The sequence below is a fragment of the Procambarus clarkii genome, chromosome 1 (genome assembly GCF_040958095.1).
Source record: "Procambarus clarkii isolate CNS0578487 chromosome 1, FALCON_Pclarkii_2.0, whole genome shotgun sequence".
NCBI classification, from domain to species: Eukaryota; Metazoa; Arthropoda; class Malacostraca; order Decapoda; family Cambaridae; genus Procambarus; species Procambarus clarkii.
Genome location: NC_091150.1, coordinates 22,247,183 through 22,265,932, shown reverse-complemented (window position 1 = coordinate 22,265,932; position 18,750 = coordinate 22,247,183). Strand labels below are relative to the sequence as shown.

Genomic DNA, 18,750 nt, shown 5'->3' with positions numbered 1-18,750 from the left:
GTTCAGACCTACCAGGGACCAGCGCCAGAACCTGGCCCCTTCAGAGAGGTTTCAGGGAGCAATGGCCCTGGAAAACCCCATATGGTTGGGGGTTTTCCTTATCTGCCATCGGCCGAGGTTAGGCACCCAGAAAGGTAGGCGTAACAAAACAAACCCCACATTGTAAGAAACTACAACAAAAACCAAACAGAGAGGTAGAAAACTCCCTACAATCCCAAGGAAAACAATCAATTTACTGCCGCGCCGGTCGTCCGCGCAGCCCTCCCCTCCCCGGGAGGGGAAAGGGGGGGAGGGCCCCGGACCTCACCACACCGGCTGCCTTCAGTTCAGAAACTAGGCTTCAACCAACACGAAAAATCCCGCCGACCGGATAGGAGGGAGGGTAGCCAGGGAGCCTCCGGGGCTCACCCAGAAAATGGCTTTTCATTACATTCAACGCTGGTTTTCTGTGGGGAGCCCCTACGGCTCCCTGGAGCTACATACCCAAAGAGAAGGAATAAAGGAGACTTACCCGGGAGGCGGCGGCCACAAACTCCTCAACGCGAAGTCGAGACAACTGGCTGCAACCTGCGACCCAAAGCAACACAAGAACGCTGAGGAGCAGGGACGTTCACCAAATAACGGGCGGCCAGGACCCTGTTCGACTTCTAAAATCCACGCGCCCGAATATGTGCCCAAGACATATTACCAAACACAGCAGCCAAAGCCGCAAACTTCCTAACGTCATGGGCACGAGGATAGACCGCAGGCTGGCTAGACTTAATAACCCCACGGACAGCCTGGGAGACCCGAGCCCTGGAACAGGGAACGAGGGAAACCGGATCAACCCAAAGCCCATCCCCAGCCACCCCGGCTGAAGCGCGCAGGTAATGGCGAAGTGCTGCAACTGGACACAACACATGATGCACCCCCGGCCGAACCAACCAAGCATCAATGACCCACGGACCCCTCCGGAAAGGAGCCGTCTCATTCTTCGCCAGAAAACATGGAGAAGGCTGCAAACGGACAAACCTAACCCCAGGACCAAAAGAGCAGTAACCCCTGCGCCGGAGGAGAGCATGAAGCTCCCCTACCCGGCCCCCAGAGGCTAATGCCAACAAAAACAAAGCCTTGGAAAAACAATCAGGAACCGAAGGGACCACCACAAACCGAGGAGAGGAAAGATAGGAGAGCACCCTGTCCAAGGACCAGGACGGCTCAGGAGGCGCATGAGCAGGCCGGAGGTGAAACATAGCACGGGAAAGCTTACGAAACGGGGCGGATGTGACGTCCACCCCGAAAGCGAGCTTGAGCGGCTCCGCCAGCGCCGCACGATACGAGGCGACAGTATTAGGCATCAAATGACGGTCCTGAAAAAGCCAAGAAAGAAAGGACAAAACAACCCGATCCGAAAGAAAAGACAACCTACGAAGAGCCAGAAAATGGCGAAAAGAACGCCAGGAAACTTCATACTGTCGCCGAGACGAAGCTCTCAAGTGAGACACCATCAACGAAGCCACCTGATCACCATAGAAATGGTGATACACCTGGGTCAAAAAGACCAGACGCGAAGAGCAGAGGAGAAGGTCGAACCAGCCCCGTACCAGATTGGACCGACCTGCTGAAAGAGGCGGAGCCGCGGGAAACGTCCCGGGTTCGGGCACCGAGCCAAAAGTACCGGAAACCAAGGCTGGGCCGGCCACCAAGGGGCCATGAGGACTACTCCCCCTGGGAATGTCTCCAACCGAACCAGAACCCGAAGCAACAGCTGGACCGGAGGAAAGAGGTACAGGTAACCCCACCTCAACCAGTCCTGCCGAAAGGCATCCACCGTGAACGCTTCACAGTCGGGAAAGGGCGTCACATATATTGGGAGACGCAGAGACCACGCCGACACGAAGAGGTCTACATCTGGGAGACTGTATGTCTGGCAGATCCAACGAAACGAGCTGTCGTCGACCGTCCAGTCCGTGGACAGGGGAAGGAAGCGAGACAGACCGTCCGCCAGAACGTTGGACACTCCCCAGACGTGAACCGCACGGAGAGCTAAACCCTGAGAATCCAGCAGACGAACCACTCGAAGGGACCAACCCCAAAGAGCCAAGGACCGAAGAGAACCCCTGCGTTTCAGGCAATGAACCACTGGAGAACAGTCCGATTGGAGGCGAATGGTCGATCCCCGAGCGACCCGAATCCTCCAAAGCGTGAACCAGACAGCCGCAAACTCCCAAACCGTGCTGTGAGCCTGATGGAAGGACGGACCCCACCGTCTCTGGCCTGCCTGGTGAGCACTGGTCACAAAGCCCCAGCCGAGAGACAATGCGTCCGTGAACACATCGAGCGAGAGCTCGGGAAGGCACCAAGGCACCGAACCCCGAAAACCCCGAAGAGGAAGCCGGTGACACAGCAACCGACATAAGACCCCCGGAGGACGAACCCAACGATCGCAAGAGAGGCAGAAAGGACGTCCCCGAAGGAACCAAAACAGACGCTGAAGCCAAATCCAACTCAGTGGATAGACTAGCGCGGCGAAGTTCAGACTCCCGCACAACCGTTCGAGCAACCGCTCGGTGACCCGGGACCCCCTCAGAAACAGCTGACGGCGGTCCCGCAGCCGCCGCAACGCCTCTGGAGGGAGAGACAAGGAAGCGGTCCTAGAATCCCAAACAAGACCCAGCCAGGTTCGAACCTGGGACGGAACCAGATGGGACTTCCTCCAGTTCACCAAGAACCCGAACCTGGCGAGCTGGGAAAGAACCATATCCCTGGCGAGCAGACAAGCTGACCGACTGGGAGCCCACACCAGCCAGTCGTCGAGGTAGGCCAAAACTCGAATCCCTAGAAGACGCAGACGGGTCACCACAACCCGGGTCAGACGCGTGAAAACGCGAGGTGCCAGATTCAAGTCAAAAGGAAGGGATCGAAAACGGTAAGTGTGATGCCCCACCACGAAACCTAACCAGTCCCTGAACCCCGGATGAATAGAAACGTGCCAATAAGCGTCCTTGAGGTCCAGGGACACCATCCAGGCACCCGGCTCCAACAGAAGCCGGACCTGAGACAGAGTAGTCATCCGAAAGGAGGGGTAAGGAATCCAAGGGTTCAGATGGGACAAGTCCAGAATGAACCTCGGATCCGCACAGTCCCGTTTCGGCACTGGAAACAGACGGGAAACCCACCTGAGGGACGTAGTCATTTCAACCACGCCCAAGCGCACCCACTCCAAGACGACTTGACGAAGCGCAGGAGAAGAAACCTGCCCTGTTAGCCCCGAACCCCCCAAAGGAGGACGAGTCGCCCAACACCACCTCAGGCCGGACGACACGACCGAAAAGGCCCACAAATTGTGGGACCAAGCGTGGGCAAACAGAGCAAGCCTCCCCCCATCGCCCCGTCAACGGGGCAAACTGCGAAAGGGCCGATGCCCCTTACGAGAACCCAACCGTCGAATAGGGCGATCACTGCGCCGACCAGACGACGCTGGCCCCGAAGGGAACAACGGCTCAAAAACTGGCACCAATGGCCCACCTCGACCAGCGGAACCCGGAACCCTGGCATGACCCCTCCGAAACTGCCGAGAACGACCACTCCGGAGAATCAACAAGTCCGCCATAGGACCACAACTAGACAAAGCCACTTGCAGAAACTGAGAGACCGCAGTCTCTGCAAACAGCAACGGACAAAACGGAGACGAAAACCTAAGAGCCAGGGCCCAAGCGGATTCCAAAGAGTGGGCGAGCACAGCCTGACGCGAGGCGAGAAACAAAAAACAGAGACACCGCTTCCTTCAGGATGGGCACAGAGAGCTTCAACAGTGCAACCGATGCCCTAGCTGCCGAAGACAGCGCCCCAGACAAAGGCTCTTCACTCAACGCTCCCACATCCTCCTCAAGCCAAGCAGAAGACAGCTCGAGAAGGGAAAAGAAACGCAAGACCGAGGCCAAATGCCCACGGGAGCGCAACTCCTCCGCAACTAACGAAGCCGAAAGCTGAGGAACCTGCACATGAAGCTGGAAAAGGCCAACATCCCGAGAAAGCACGGGAGTGAATAAGCACACATTACGGTGCTCAAACTCGCCCCCCAGGTAAACCTGTATAAAAGTAGCAGTTTCCCGCCAATCAAGCGTGCGGGTCCAACAGAACCCATGCCACGCCCCCAACGAAAAGAAAGGGCAGTCTGCCAGCCAGGAAGACTCCGGAACCTCCAAATACACCCAAAAACGGGAAGAAGAACCGAACTCAAATGAGGATGGATCCATTGGGGAGGCATAACCCGGGTCTCGCAAGAGGTATGCAGCAAGAGCTTTCCGAGCCACCTTCGCAGAGATACGGGAAGTAGCAAACCCCTGGAAAGACGGATCCGAGGTACCCAAAGGCGCCCGGAACCGAACCCGGGGAGGAGCCGAACCCAAATCATACTCATACAGGGAAGGGGGGTAAGAAAGCCCCTCCCCCTGCAACAATAAGCCCCGCGGGGAAGGCAAAAGCACCCAAGCGGGGTCACAGGGGGGCCCAAGGCCCCCAGGTCGACTCCTCCCCAGCCCCAGGATCCCCCACGTCAGGACCCGGGGCAGAGCCATCCTCCAAACCCTCCACCCCTGAAGAAAAGGCAGAGTCCAAGGGAAAGGCAGACAAGAAGGGGGTCTGCTGGCGGGACCCAAAGCCTCTGCAGGAGGAACTGGCTCAAATGCCTCCATCCCCGACCCGGATGGGGCAGCCCCCGAAACAGCCCGAGTCTCACTACCAACTAAACCTTGTGCCAAGGCCGAAACCCTCAGACGTTTCGGAGACGGACACAGAGGGGGGAGGTGCAGGAAGAACCACAGGGGAAGGACCAGGGGGCGCGGCTGGAGCCAAAGCCATAGCGACCAACTCCCCCAGGTCAGGGTCCCTAAAGCCAAAACGGGGCAGCCTTGGGGCATCCGGGTGGGAAACCAACCTACCGCGTTGCAATAACCTAAACCTAACATGCAACGCTGATGCTGCCTGTACCCTAATAGGAACATCCTCAGAGTAAAACTGGAGCATAAGCAGAGAACATGACTCGCAAGACTCCGGGTCAAAGGTGTCATTGACCCAACAGGCAGCATGACGGAGGCAAAATAGGTGACTGTCAGCCTGAGACAAGAGCACACTGCAACCTTCAAACCCGCACAAGGCAGGCTGGAACTCGGGAGATGCCTCCATGGGTCCCCAAGCCCCGACAGGGGTTTCCAGGGCCCGTAGGTTAGCAACTACGGGAATCCCGGGCAAGGTGTTGCTAACCGGTTAAGAAACCCAAACAAAATAAGGGTAAATGATAATACTGAAAGCCCCTGGGACGTATACAAGCACGGGGGCCTAGCAGAGGGCCACCAAACAATACCAGGGAAACTATGGACCCACGAGGCAGAACCTCCACCAGGCAAACAAAAACAAAAGAAAAAAGAAAAACCCAGCAAAAGTACACCGTCCCCAGAGGTAACAGGAACCGGTTGCCGCTTAGGTGGCAGGCCGCGCAACACCTTGACGCCCTAACCAGCACAATACCACTCCCTACCAAAGGCCAAACAAGGGCCCCAAGCCCCAGCTGGCCCCAAGGGCGAGGCAAATGCCGAGCAGCAAAAACCTCTATGGGAGCAATTCCCTAACGCCCCAGAGAAGATAACCCTGACACGCAAGGGCAGTACTCACAGGGCGCCTAGAGAAGGAAGCCCCTAGGCGCATGCAGCCCCGGCACTGATGAAGTACTCCTGGCCACCGCACACCACACAAAAACAGCAGAGAACGCCACACGAGGCAAACACCGCTAAGGAATTTAAGGTCAGAGAAGCGTCTATCCCGGTTGACACTAGCTTGCAAATTGAAGGCATCCGGCGTGGTGAGGTCCGGGCCCCCATTCCCCCTCCCGGGGAGGGGAGGGCTGCGCGGACGACCGGCGCGACAGTAAATTGATTGTTTGATTGTTTTCCTTGGGATTGTAGGGAGTTTTCTACCTCTCTGTTTGGTTTTTGTTGTAGTTTCTTACCATGTGGGGTTTGTTTTGTTACGCCTACCTTTCTGGGTGCCTAACCCCGGTCGATGGCAGATAAGGAAAACCCCCCAACCATATGGGGTTTTCCAGGGCCATTGCTCCCTGAAACCTCTCTGAAGGGGCCAGATTCTGGCGCTGGTCCCTGGTAGGTCTGAACTCCATAGCTAATGTCCCGGTCTAACATAACATACATTAGCCTGATAAGCTCCATGGAGCCTCCGGGGCTCACCCAGAAAATGGCGTTTCATTGGGGAAGGAGGGGGCGGACCAAGTCAGTCGGACCGCAACCAGTTCTTGCACTTTCGTACAGTCAATATTGACTTATTAAATAAGTGCATATGTGACATACTAATTTATTGTGAATACTTTAGTTTACCTTGAAAAGCTTCATAGAAAACACCGACCTTACCTAACCTTCTTAGTATGTTAAGATAAGCATCTTATTGCTTCGTAATTACAATTATTACTTAACCTATACCTATAATAGGTTAAGTAATAATTGTAATTAAGAAGCAATAAGATGCTTATCTTAACATACTAAGAATTACATACTTCGTAATTACAATTATTACTTAACCTATACCTATAATAGGTTAAGTAATAATTGTAATTATGAAGCAATAAGATGCTTATCTTAACATACTAAGAAGGTTAGGTAAGGTCGGTGTTTTCTATGAAACTTTTCAAGGTAAACTAAAATATTCACAATAAATTAGTATGTCACATATGCACTTATTTAATAAGTCAATATTGACTGTACGAAAGTGCGAGAACGGGTTGCGGGCCGCCCCACTGATGGTGCGTGGTCAATGTCCACGTTGCTCTGGCTCCAGTCTCCTTTAGTCAGCTAAGTGGTGTTATGCCTTTGAAGCAGGGTTGCTTCATTGTGCTATCTGTAGCCCACTTGGGCTATAAGGAGCCCAATTGCATTTCTGGCTGTTTATGTTTGCTACTTTCAGTTACTTGGTTTCTGGCAACCCTGCTTTGAGGCTGTTTTATGTGTTTGCATAGCATGAGCCAGAAGTTTAGTGTGCTTGGAGCTGCATGTGCTCAGGGTTGTCTTCCCTGTATGCACCTTAAGTGCTGCCCTTGCATGGTCAGGGATATCACGGTTAGGTGCCAAAAGAACAGGCACCAGCACTGTCAATGAGAGGAGCAGAGTCTTTGCCTGCTCTCTCTCTCAATGGTGTGGGTGCCGGAAGCCGCTGAGCAACCGGGTACAAGAAGTTTTCGGATGCTGCCTGAGAGAGATAGATTCGAATGCAGGTCCGATCACAAGACTGCGCTGGCCTGACTTACATTATTCCACTTCTGCTGCTGCCATCGCCGCTTTTCCACTCCTTTCTCATGGCAGTTGGGTGCGGCTCCCAAGGTTACCCAACCTTGAACCATCAGGTGTGCTGATCGTTCTGCTTGGTGACTCATTTTCTGCAGTTTGGTCCTGGGGGTTTGGGCTTTTCATATTGTCATAGTTCATGTTGACATTTTGCCCTTTTGTTCTTGGGGGGTGGGGTACTTCTTTTTCACCTTATTAGGCCTAGCCCTTAATTTGTGCAATTAAACCCCCCTGTTTCCCCTTTCCGTCGCCTTTCCGTTGGCTTCAGGTAGCCAGGATTGTCTGTACTATTCAGGAATTACCGGCTTAACATTCCATGTGCCTGGGCTTCCTGGAAATCGTTCACCCTTCAGTCTCTGGAAAACCCCCCATGGGGTCCGTTGTACTATGATAGCTCTTCCAAGCCTACTCTTTCTTTGTGGCAAGAAACCCACCTCGTCCCTCAGATGGGTTTTTTTCCGCCTGTTTCTGGTATTGAAACTGGTCTGTGCAGAACTGAGATTCATTCTGGACTTGTCCCATCTGAACCCCTGGATTCTTTGCAGCTCCTTTCGAAATGACTCCTCTGTCCCAGGTCCGGCTACACTTGGAGCCAGGTTCTTGGATGGCGTCTCTGGACCTCTGGGAAGCATATTGATGCGTCCCTATTCATCCGGGGGTTCAGGAACTGGTTAGGTTTCGTGGTGGGGTATTGAGCTTGCTGCTTTCATTGCCTTCCTTTTGGGCTGTATCTGGCACCTTGCATTTTCATGCGTCTTACCCGAGTTATGGTGGCCAGTCCGCATGTCTGTTTGCCAGGGGTTTGGTTCTTTCCCATCTTGCTGGGTTCAGGTTCCTGATGAACTAGAGGAAGTCCCATCTGGTTCCTTCTCAGTTGCGGACTTGGCTGGGCCTTGTCTGGCATTCCTGGATTGCGTCCTTGTCTCTTCCTCAGGTGGCATTGCTCCGGCTGCAGTCTCGCCGTCGTCTGTTTCTGAGGGGGTCCCAGGTCACTTGGTGGTTGCTCGAGCAGCTGTGTGGAAGGCTGAATTTTGCTGTGATTGTTTACTCGCAAGATCGGGTTTGGTTGCGGCATCTGTTCTGGTTCCTTTGGGGCCATCCCTTCCACCAAGCACGCGTTCACTGGGTTCGTCCCCCTAGGGGCCTTATGTCAGCTGCTGCATTGCCTGCTGCTGCTTCGGGCTTTTTGAGGTTCAGTACCTTGGGGCCTTCCGGAGCCTTGCCTCAATGTGTTCATGGATGCCGCCTCTCTAGGCTCGGACTTGAGACCAGTGCTCACCAGGCCGGACAGGGGCAGTGGGCTCCATCCTTCCATCGGGCTCAAAGTACGGTGCTGAAATTTGTGGTAGTGTTGTTTACACTGCGTCAGATTTGGCTTGCTCTGGGCTGCACGAACCGGCTCCATTTGGACTGCGCTCCTTTGGTTCATTGCCTGAACCGCAGGGGGTCTCTGCGTTCTGTGGCTCTTTAGGGCTGGTCGCTTCGAGTGACTCTTCTGCTGAGTTCTTGGGGTTTAGTTCTCTGTGTAGTTCATATCCAGGATATGTCCAACATCCTGGCGGACAGCCTGTCGTGGTTCATTCCCCTGTTCACGGAATGGACAATCGACGCCGACTCGTTCAGTTGGCTCTGCCGAACATTCTGGCCTCTGTGAGGCCCCAGGACCTATTTGCGTTGGTGTCGTCGAGGCAGCTCCCTGTATATGTGGTGCCTTACCTTGACTGCAAGGCCTTCGTGGTAGACGCTTTTCAGCAGGACTGGTCAAGGTGAGGTTACCTGTACCCCTTCCCCCAGTTCAGCTGTTCTGGCTCTGGTCAAATCCTATCGGGGCGGGTTCTCTTTCTAGCCCTATGGTGGCCTACCCGGCCTTGGTTTCAGGCGCTGCTTGCTCAATATCCAAACCCGGTGCATTTTCTACAGCTTCACCTCTTTCAGCAGATCGGACCAGTGAAGTACCTTCCTGGTTCGCTCTACTCTTCCACGCTTCATGTCTGGTATTTCTGACATGGGTGTTTCACCAGCTGTATGGTAACCAGGTGGTTTCTCTCATGGTGTCCCACCTGCTGTCTTCTTCTCGGCGACAGTATGAAGTCTCTTGGCGGTCTCTTCGCCACCTCCTTTCCCTGCATAGGTTGTCTTTGGTTTCAGATCCTGTCTCGGATCGTGTTGTGTTGACTTTTCTCTCTCGGCTCTTTCAGAACAGGCATCTTATGCCGAATACTGTTGCCTCGTATCATGTGGCACTGGTGGAACCGCTCCAGCTTGCGTTCGGGACTGGATGTCACTTTGACTCCGTTTCGCAAGCTTTTTCGTACCTTTTTCCACCTCCAGCCTGCTTATGCGCCGCCTGAGTCATCCTGGTCATTAGACTGGGTGCTCTCCTTTCTTTCTTCCCCTCAGTTTATGGTGGGCCTTTCAGTCCAAGACTGTTTCCAGAAAGCTTTGTTCTTGTTAGCTTTGGCTTCTGGGGGTTGGGTCAGAGACCCTCATGCTGTCCTCCAGCGTAGAGGCTTTTGTTTTGTTTTTGTTCGGGTGGACGTGTTGTTCGTTTGCAGCCGTCTCATTCTTTTCTGGCGAAGAACGAGACGGTGGGCTTTCGGAGGATCCGTGGGTCATTGATGCTTGATTGATCAGGCTGGGGGTGCATCATGTTTTGTGTCTGGTTGTGGCTTTATGCCCTTACATGCATGCCTCAGCTTCTGTGTCAAGGGACGCACTTTGGGTTGACCCGGTGTGATGACGTGTTGCTTGTTAGCTTGTTTTTCTTTGGGGGTGTTTCTCGCCTTTGTTTGGCCTCAGGTTGCAATATTTCTAGCAGGTCTGGTCTGTTTTGAAGTGCTTACATATCTGGGTGCTCAACCCCGGTAGATGACAGACATGAATACTTTCATACATGAGAGTTTCAGAGGCCATTGCTCCCTTTACCTCCCTGAGAGGACTAGGTCGTGGCTTATGGTCCCCGGTGGATATGACAACTCCATATGACTGAAGCCCTGTACTAATATCAGTCCAACAGCTCCAGGGAGCCTCTGGGGTTCTACCCAGAAAATGGCGTTTCATTACATTTAATGCTGGTTTTTTATTAGTCTGTGAGAGTAAAAATGGGGTGCCACGGTGAAAAAAGTTCAATAGAGTCACAGATGAAGGATTAAATATCAGTATGTACAGTACACTGTATTTTGATTAATTGCTTGTAGTAGGTAGATTCCTAATGTACGCTTATTTAGATCTGCAATTGAGTAATTTCATTCGTTGGCTTAAAATTATCCATTTTCAGATTTGGGCTAATGTTCAGAAATATGATGATCCTCCACGGGTTAATTTTGATGTCCAGGGATCTGGTTGGCGACCTTTCTTTTCTCGGTCGCAGCCTGATCCAGGGTTGCCGAGCGTGCAACCTCAGCGACTCTTATTTCCTAAAGTGAACACAGACCAAATGGAGCAGCTGAAAGAAAGGCTTGAGATAACTCTGAGGGATGCCATCATGAAGTGGAGAAGCACTCAGAGGTTAGTAGGAAGCATCATTTTGAAAAGTATGTCATAGTTAATACTAATTTAGAGTGAAGAGGAATTATAATTTATATCTATATTGCAAACTTAATAAGAAAAATAACAAATAGTGATCAAAGATGTTGCATCTCTGTGAGGAGCCCTGTTGGCTCCATGGAGCTATCATCACTGATTAAGTGCCGTACTACCTAGTGTCATCAGTTGAGGAGTTGTTTCTGCCTACCAGGGACCACCAGCCAAAACCTGGCATCCTCAGAGACAGAGATCGATGACCTATAATCACTTTACATTTAAAGGATATCATCTTTGAAATCACCAGGGAAGGCACCCAGAAAGATAGGCAAATCAAATCAAACCACTGCTAGGTTTAAAAACACAACCAGAGCCCCCAATGTGCCAAAAGAACTCTCCCAATAATAAAAGAAAACAAAACTTAGTGAAAACTAGCCTACCACAGATTAACTCCACCTCTTCCCTCGCTGGAGGGAGCCGACCCGGGGCGCCCGGCTTCAGTTTTTTCCTGATGTGTGAAGCTTTCCCATTTTCTTTAGTGTTCTCTTGCCTTTATGGCAGTGTTTTACACTGTGTTCACGCATTGTTTCAGTGTTTGTTCACGCATTGTTTCACCTCCGGCCTGTTCATGCCCCGCATGAGCCTTCATGGTCTTTGAACCCTGTTCTCGCCTTTCTTTCTTCTCGTTTCACAATGTCCTCTTTGGTCCATGATTCTTTCTCTAGGGTTTTATTTTTGCCATCTCTTGCCTCTGGTTGTTGGGTTGGGGAACTTCATGCTCTCCTCCAGTGGCATGATTTCTGCTTCTTTGGTCTTGGTGGGTGCTTTATTCATTTGCAACCAGCTCCGTATTTCCTGGCAAGGAATGAGTCGCTGGCTTTTGGAGGCCAGGGGGAGGGGTTCTTTGGTTATTGATGCTTGGTTCAGCTGGGGGTACACAATGTACTGTGTCCAGTGGTGGCTCTCCGCTGTTACCTTCATGCCACCGATTCTGCTTTGGTGGATGCTTTGTGAGTTGATGCCGTTTCCTTGATTCCCTTTTCCAAGGCTTATGTTTCTCAGGTCATCCACTTAAACAGCTGCTCTCATGGCTGTGTTTGCTCATATGTCCTGGGCTGTTATTTGGATGCAGGGATTTTGGAAGTCTAAAAGGGTTCTCAGGGGCCCTATATTTGGTGAACGCTTTTGTGTCTTGCCGTCCCTGCGTGCCCTTGGGTTGTGTCTCTTGTCTGGGGGTCTCTCCTTCGTCCTGACTCCTGCAGTTCTCTTCTTAATCTTGACTCCTGTGGTTCGCCCTCAGTAGTAGTAAGTTCCCATGTATTCTTCATTCTCTATGGGTAGTTAGCTTCAGGAAGCCACAAATGGCTACCGGCTACCTCTAGAAAAACTAGCATTGAATGTAATGAAACGCTAATTTCTGGGTGAACCCCGGTGGCTACCTGATTCCCCTTCCTCCAGGTCGTCAGGTAGGTTTTGTTTGTGCATCTGCTACAAAATTGACTGCTCAATCCCCTGGAAGGTGGTGAGCCATTTCCTCCCCTCCTTCCCAAATGAGCGGGGGAGGTGGAGTGAACAAGCTCATACTTGTTTTGAGAGATTCAATCATTTGTTTACATAGTTGGGTAGTGCATTAGGCAGATTTTCGAGGCTTCAGTCACTTTTGAACCCAGCAGTGGTTTGTTTTGACTCGCCAACTTTCCGGATGCCTTCCCCGGTAAAGTGGCAAAAGGTCACCTTTCCTGCCTCTGTGAGAGGGCCAGGTTCTGGAACTGTTCCCCAGTAGTTCTAAGAACTCTACAGCTAATGAGACCTGGTAGATGGGAACCATCTCAGTTTATTTTTTCAGGGAGCCACTAGAGCTCTCCCAGAAATTGGCATTTCATTACATTCAACACTGGTTTTCTTTATATTAAATATTTTCTTTCTGGACAAAGACTTTATCATAATAAATAAGGAATAAAATGGTGTCTTCTTTTACTTTTGATGACATTCATAGACAGGATATTTGTTATTCATTCTCATCAGTACTGATAGTTAATTTCATAATAAACTAAACCTCATCAACCCTTCACATAGCAAAATATATCATAATATGGATATTAGTTTCTTGGTATGTTGATATTTATTTACCGGGTATTTATTATTAATTAAAATACCACATTCCTTCAAATATTTGTACTCTAGTAATGTATGAGCCATGTGTCTGAAACATACCTCTAGTACTGTACAAATATGCTGGGAACTAGATCTAATCAAATGGCTTCTTGCTTGCTTCAGGACACCCTGGAACCGGCATGCCATCTCAGTTTTAAGAAAATTGGTTCAAGGATTAGAGGAACCTCGGGCAACAGGTAGAGTTACTTCACCCGATCTTACGCAGTTATCTACCATTATGTCATCCCATAAGGTGAGTTAGCTTTCTGTTGACCTGCTCACACTCTTCATTATAATGCAGTACAGTTTAATGTTTTTTCCTTGTAATAATGATATTTTCTGGGTGAGTCCCGGAGGATCCCTGGAGCTATGGGACTGATCGGCACTATATTAGTGTAAAATTATCCCTTTTTAGGGATGAATAGGTTACAAGAAACCTCAGTCAGGAAAGGACTGAACTAGCACCAAACAAATGCTGAGAGTAGATTATACTTTAATGACTGACCAGGGATGCATAGAGCAGCTGCAGGAGTCCAAGTCCTTGGCACTCCTTACCCACTAGGTCGTGGAGCTTCTAGCGGCCTCAGAGGGAGGTCATCAGAGTAGCTCAAATGATTCTCACACCAAATAGTTTTTCTGTGGGGAGCCCCTACGGCTCCCTGGAGCTTATCGGGCTAATGTGTGTTATGTTAGACCGGGACATTAGCTAAGGAGTTCAGACCTACCAGGGACCAGCGCCAGAACCTGGCCCCTTCAGAGAGGTTTCAGGGAGCAATGGCCCTGGAAAACCCCATATGGTTGGGGGTTTTCCTTATCTGCCATCGACCGGGGTTAGGCACCCAGAAAGGTAGGCGTAACAAAACAAACCCCACATGGTAAGAAACTACAACAAAAACCGAACAGAGAGGTAGAAAACTCCCTACAATCCCAAGGAAACAAGCAAACAAGCAAACATCACACTTTACTGCCGCGCCGATCGTCCGCGCAGCCCTCCCCACCCCGGGAGGGGGAGGGGGGAGCCCCGGACCTACCGCGCCGGCTGCCAAGCTCCAGTTCGTTCGCTAATGTCAACCGGGATTGACGCTTCTCTGGCCTCGGTTTCCTAGGCGGTGTTTGCCTTGTGTGGCGTTCACTGCCGTGTGTTGTGGTGTGCGGTGGCCAGGAGTACTTCATCAGTGCCGGGGCTGCATGTGCTTAGTGGCTGACTTCCCTAAGCGCCCTGTGAGTACTGCCCTTGCGTTACAGGGTTATCTTCCCTGGGGCGTTCGGGAACCATTCCCGTAGAGGTTCTTGCTGCTCGGCATTTGCCTCGCCCTTGGAGCCAGCTGGGGCTTGGGGCCCTTGTTTGGCCCTGGGTAGGGATTGGTATTGTGCTGGTTAGGGCGTCAAGGTGTTGCGCAGCCTGCCACCTAAGCGGTGGCCGGTTTCTGTTGCCTCTGGAGACGGTGTACTTTTGCGGGGTTTTTCTTTTGTTTTTCATTTTCTTGCCTGGTGGGGGTCTGCCTAAGGTGGTTATAGTTCCACTGGTAGTGTTTGGCGGCCCTCTGCTAGGCCCCCGTGCTTGTACACGTCTCGGGGGTTTTCAGTGCTATAATCTACCCTCTTGTTATGTTTGGGTTTCTTAACCGGTTAGCAACACCTTGCCCGGGCTTCCCGTAGTTGTTACCCTACGGGCCCTGGAAACCCCTGTTTGGGCTCGGGGGACCATTGAATGTGTCTTCCGGGTTCCAACCCGTCTTGTACGGGATCGTTGGTTGCTGTTCCCTTGTCTCCGGGTGACAGTCGCCATTTTTACCTCCGTCATGCTGCCTGTTGGGTCACTGACACCTTGACCCGGAGTCTTGCGAGTGATTCTCTGCTTGTTCTCCAGTACTCTCCTGATGTTATTACTGTTCAGAGTACAGGCGGCATCCGTGTTGCAAGCTATGTTAGGTTGTTGCAACATGCTAGGTTGGTTTCCCACTCGAATGCCCCGTGGCCGCCCCGTTTGGTTAGGTGCTGCTCGCCCCTTTCTCTCCATGTTCCCGGCTCCGGACCGTCTGCGTGTTCTGGGTCGGGGCGGGGTTCAGTTGCGGCAGAGACTCGGGCGGTTTTCGGGGGATGCCCCGTTCGGGTTGGGGACGGAGGTTTGAGCCTGTGCCTCCTGCCAAGGCTTCTGGGTCTTACCAGCGGCCCTTTCTTGTTGCCTTTCCCATGGGCTCTTGCTTTTCTTTACGGGCGGAGGGCTTGGAGGCCGGCTCTGCCCCGGGGCCTCTGTTGTTGGTTCCCGGGGCTGTGGGGGATGCCTACTAGCAGTTCTGGGGCGGTTTTGCCCCTTCAGGGGTTTTTTCTGCTGTTGGGCGTCGTTTTTCGCTCTTCCAGTCTGCTAGCTTCCCACATTTGCTGGCGTGTTTTTGTGTATTAAGCGTCAGTCACAGCCCCTGCTGGCGGCCATTTTCGTCTGCCGGTTTCCCGGCGTGGCCACCAGGGCGGCGTTGCGGTTTGTTTACATGCGTCTGGGTGTGCGAGCGAGCGTCTCTGGTGAGTTTTCAAAAAATTTGCAGGGTTTTTGTTCTCCTTTTGTCGTTTCTTTGTTTTCTGGTGTTTTCTTGCCGTTGCCTGTTCCTCTGGGAACGTTTGGGTGTTGATTTTGGGTCTGAGCCTCTGGGTTTAGGCTCAGTGCCCCTGGCTGGTATGCTTGCTCCCACACCTTGCCCCTCGGTTTTCGGTCTGTTGGGACCGTTTTCCCAGGGCGTTCTGCTGGGGTCTGTGCTTTGCCTTTTAGTGGTGTTCTCCGCCGGCAAATGTGGTGGTTTGGGCTCCCCCTGGTTCGATTCTGGGTTCCTTTGGGTTCCTTGGTTTCGTTCTGGAGGTTTCTTCCTCTTGGGCCCCCTTTTGTGGGTTCAGGGGACTTTGTTTCCTCGAGTGACCCGGTTCTGCCTTTTGGGGTTCCGGGGTCTTCCTGGCTTGCAGACTGAGCTTTTTGGGTCTTGGCACATGTTGTGGTTGTGCTGGGACTTTGTGGTTTTGCTGTCGAGGTGGGCCTTTTGATGCAGTTTTGTGCCTTCTTTGCCTGGCCGGCGTAGTGCTCTTTGCCACTAGTCGGCGGCTTGTGCTTTTACAATATATGTCCTCACCTAGTTGTGCTTGTGGGGGTTGAGCTCTGGCTCCTTGGTCCTGCCTCTCAACCGTCCGTCAACAGGTGTATCGGTTCCTGTGCCTCTTGGGCTCTGTCATGTCTACATGTGACATTGTATGGGGGTCAGCCTCGTTACTTGTGTGAGGAGTCGCCACATTACTTCTTAGTGCTTTCCCGTTCCCATTCTGACACTCAAAAAAAAAAAAAAAAAAAAAAAAACTCTATCTGTGGCTCTTTTGGGTACTCAGTTTCCACCTGTGTCCCCTAGTGCGTGTGCCCCTTGTGTTACATATCCTGTCCTTCTCAACCCTGTCGATTCCCTTGGGTATCTTGTATGTGGTGATCAGGTCTCCCCTCACTTCCTCTTCCAGCGAAGTGTGGTTTCATTCCCGTAGTCTCTCCTCATGACTTCGGTAGTGTACTTTTTCTTTCTGAAGGGGTTCTGTTCCCTTCTCTGTTGACTGGGCGCTGGGGGAGCAGCTTGCTCTGTTGCCTCTCGCTTGGTACCGCTGTTGGTGGGCGCTTTGGGTTGTCTTCCGGCCTCTGCTGGCGTCGGAGGACGGCTTCTCCCCCTTGGGGGGGGGTTCAGAGCTGGCGGGGTGGGCTTCTTCCCTGCGCTTCGTCATTTCCTCTTCGTGGGTGCGTGGGGCGTGGTCGATCCGCCCCATCCTTCTGGGCTTCCCGTCTGCTCTTTGCAGTCATGAGTTTTTCCCGTCTGCTCTTTGCAGTCATGAGCTTTTCCAGTCTGCAGTTCTTCTGGACTGCTTCCGTCTGCGCCCTGGATCCTCTGCCCTGCTCGGAGGACTGTTGTCTCCTGTTCGGATTCTGTTAGGGCCGGGTGCATGGATGGTGGACCTGGTCCTCCAGGCCACTTCTTGGCACGTTCCTCTCCAGTTTTTCTGGGGCTAGCACGGTTGGTAATTACCTATGTGTACTTACCTAAGTGTAGTTACAGGATGAGAGCTACTCTCGTGGTGTCCCGTCTTCCCAGCACTCTTTGTCATATAATGCTTTGATTATAATTGTCATATTGTCATATAATGATTGTCATATGTCATAATATGTCTTCATATGATTGTCATACAATGCTTTGGTGGTGGGGCTTTCAGGTTTGCTGTTTTTATTGCATTCCCTATTTTGTGAAGGGCACTTTGTATACTCTTTGCATCTTTACTGGATCTTAGTGCCCTGTCTGCGTCTGAGATTCGGTGTCTGGCCTACCTCGACGACTGGCTGGAGTGGGCTCCCAGTCAGTCCGCTTGTCTGCTCGCCAGGGGATGGTTCTTTCCAGATCGCTGGGTTTGGTTTCCTGGTGATCTGGGGGTTTTACCTTCTGTTTCCGTCCCGGGTTCGGACCTGGGCCTTGTTTCAGGCTCTTGGGCCCCTCATTGTCTTCCCTCCAGAAGTGTTACTGTGGCTGTGGTCCCGCCTTTGGCTGTTCAGGAGGGGGTCCCGGGTTGCTCAGAGGTTGCTTGGGCGGTTGTGCGGGAGTTTGCACTTCGGCGTGCTTGTCTGCCCGCGGAGTCGGGTTTGGCTCCGGCGTCGGTTGGTTCCTACAGAGACTCCACTTCCGCCTCTTGCATTCCTTGGGTTCCTCTGGGGATCTGGTGTTGGTGCTGCGTCACCAGCTTCCTCTTTGGGGTTTTCGGGGTTCCGTGCCTTGGCGGCTCCCCGAGCCTTCGCTCGATGTGTTCACGGACGGGTCGTCTCTCGGCTGGGGCTTTGTGACCAGTGCTCACCAGGTCGGCCGAGGTTGATGGAGTCTGTCTGTCCGTCGGGCTCACAGCCCGGTTCAGGTGTTCATGGCTGTCTGGTTTGCGCTTCGGAGGGTTTGGGTCACTAGGTACTCTACCATTCAGCTCTGTTTGGACTGTTCTCCGGTGGTTCTTGCCGGAACCACAAGGGGGGTTTGGTTAACAGTGTGGTTCGTGTCCGGGGTGTGTCCTGCGTCCTGGTGGACAGCTGTCTCGGTTCATTCCTCTTCGTGGGTTGGCCAGTCGTCGCCGATGCGTTTTGTTGGCTCTGTTGGGCTTATGGACTCATGGCCATGGACGTCTTCGGGTCGGCGTGGTCTAGGCGTCGCCCGTTTTGTGGCGCCCTTCCCACCTGCAAGGTCTTCACGGTGGAGGCTTTCGGCAGGCCTGGTCGAGGTGGGGGGTACCTGTACCTCTTCTCCCGGTCCAGCTGTTGCTTCGGGTTCTGGCTCAGTTGCAGCCCATTCCCACGAGAACAGTCCTTATGGTTCCACTGTGGCCGGCCCGGCCTTCTTTTCAGACGCTGCTTGATAGGTGTCCGTACCCGGGGCGTTTTTCCTGAGGCTTCGCCTCTTTCAGCAGGCCGAATCGGTCCTGTCCGTGACTGGTTCGGCCTTCTCTTTGGCTCTTCGCGTCTGGTATTTTGACGCAGGTATCGCCATCTCTATGGTGTTCAGGTGGCTTTGTTGCCGGTGTCCCACCTGCGAGCTTCGTCTTGGAGACTGTATGACGTTTATTACGTCTTCTCGCGTTTTGTTTCCCCTCCGGCCTGCTCATGAGTCGCCTGAGCCATCCTGGTCCTTGTTCAGGGTGCCTTCTTCTCTTCCCCTCAGTTTGTGGTAGCCCCTTCGGTTTCAGTTTCCTCCTCTTTGGT

General features: G+C 52.5%; 2 protein-coding genes across 5 annotated transcripts in view; one reads left to right on the top strand and one right to left on the bottom strand.

Annotated features, from left to right (window-relative positions):
- LOC123753850 (uncharacterized) overlaps nt 1-18,750 on the bottom strand; it is a 490,864-nt gene that overhangs the window by 378,373 nt on the left and 93,741 nt on the right. The gene's annotated exons all lie outside the window — the stretch shown is intronic.
- Nucleotides 1-18,750, top strand: part of LOC123753931 (coiled-coil and C2 domain-containing protein 2A) — a 227,823-nt gene that overhangs the window by 196,035 nt on the left and 13,038 nt on the right. For all 4 annotated transcript variants that reach the window (XM_069321189.1, XM_045735932.2, XM_045735922.2 and 1 more), the window contains exons 26-27: nt 10,606-10,835; nt 13,128-13,257. In XM_069321189.1, the coding sequence (XP_069177290.1) occupies nt 10,606-10,835; nt 13,128-13,257 (360 nt within the window). The remainder of the gene's footprint in view (nt 1-10,605; nt 10,836-13,127; nt 13,258-18,750) is intronic.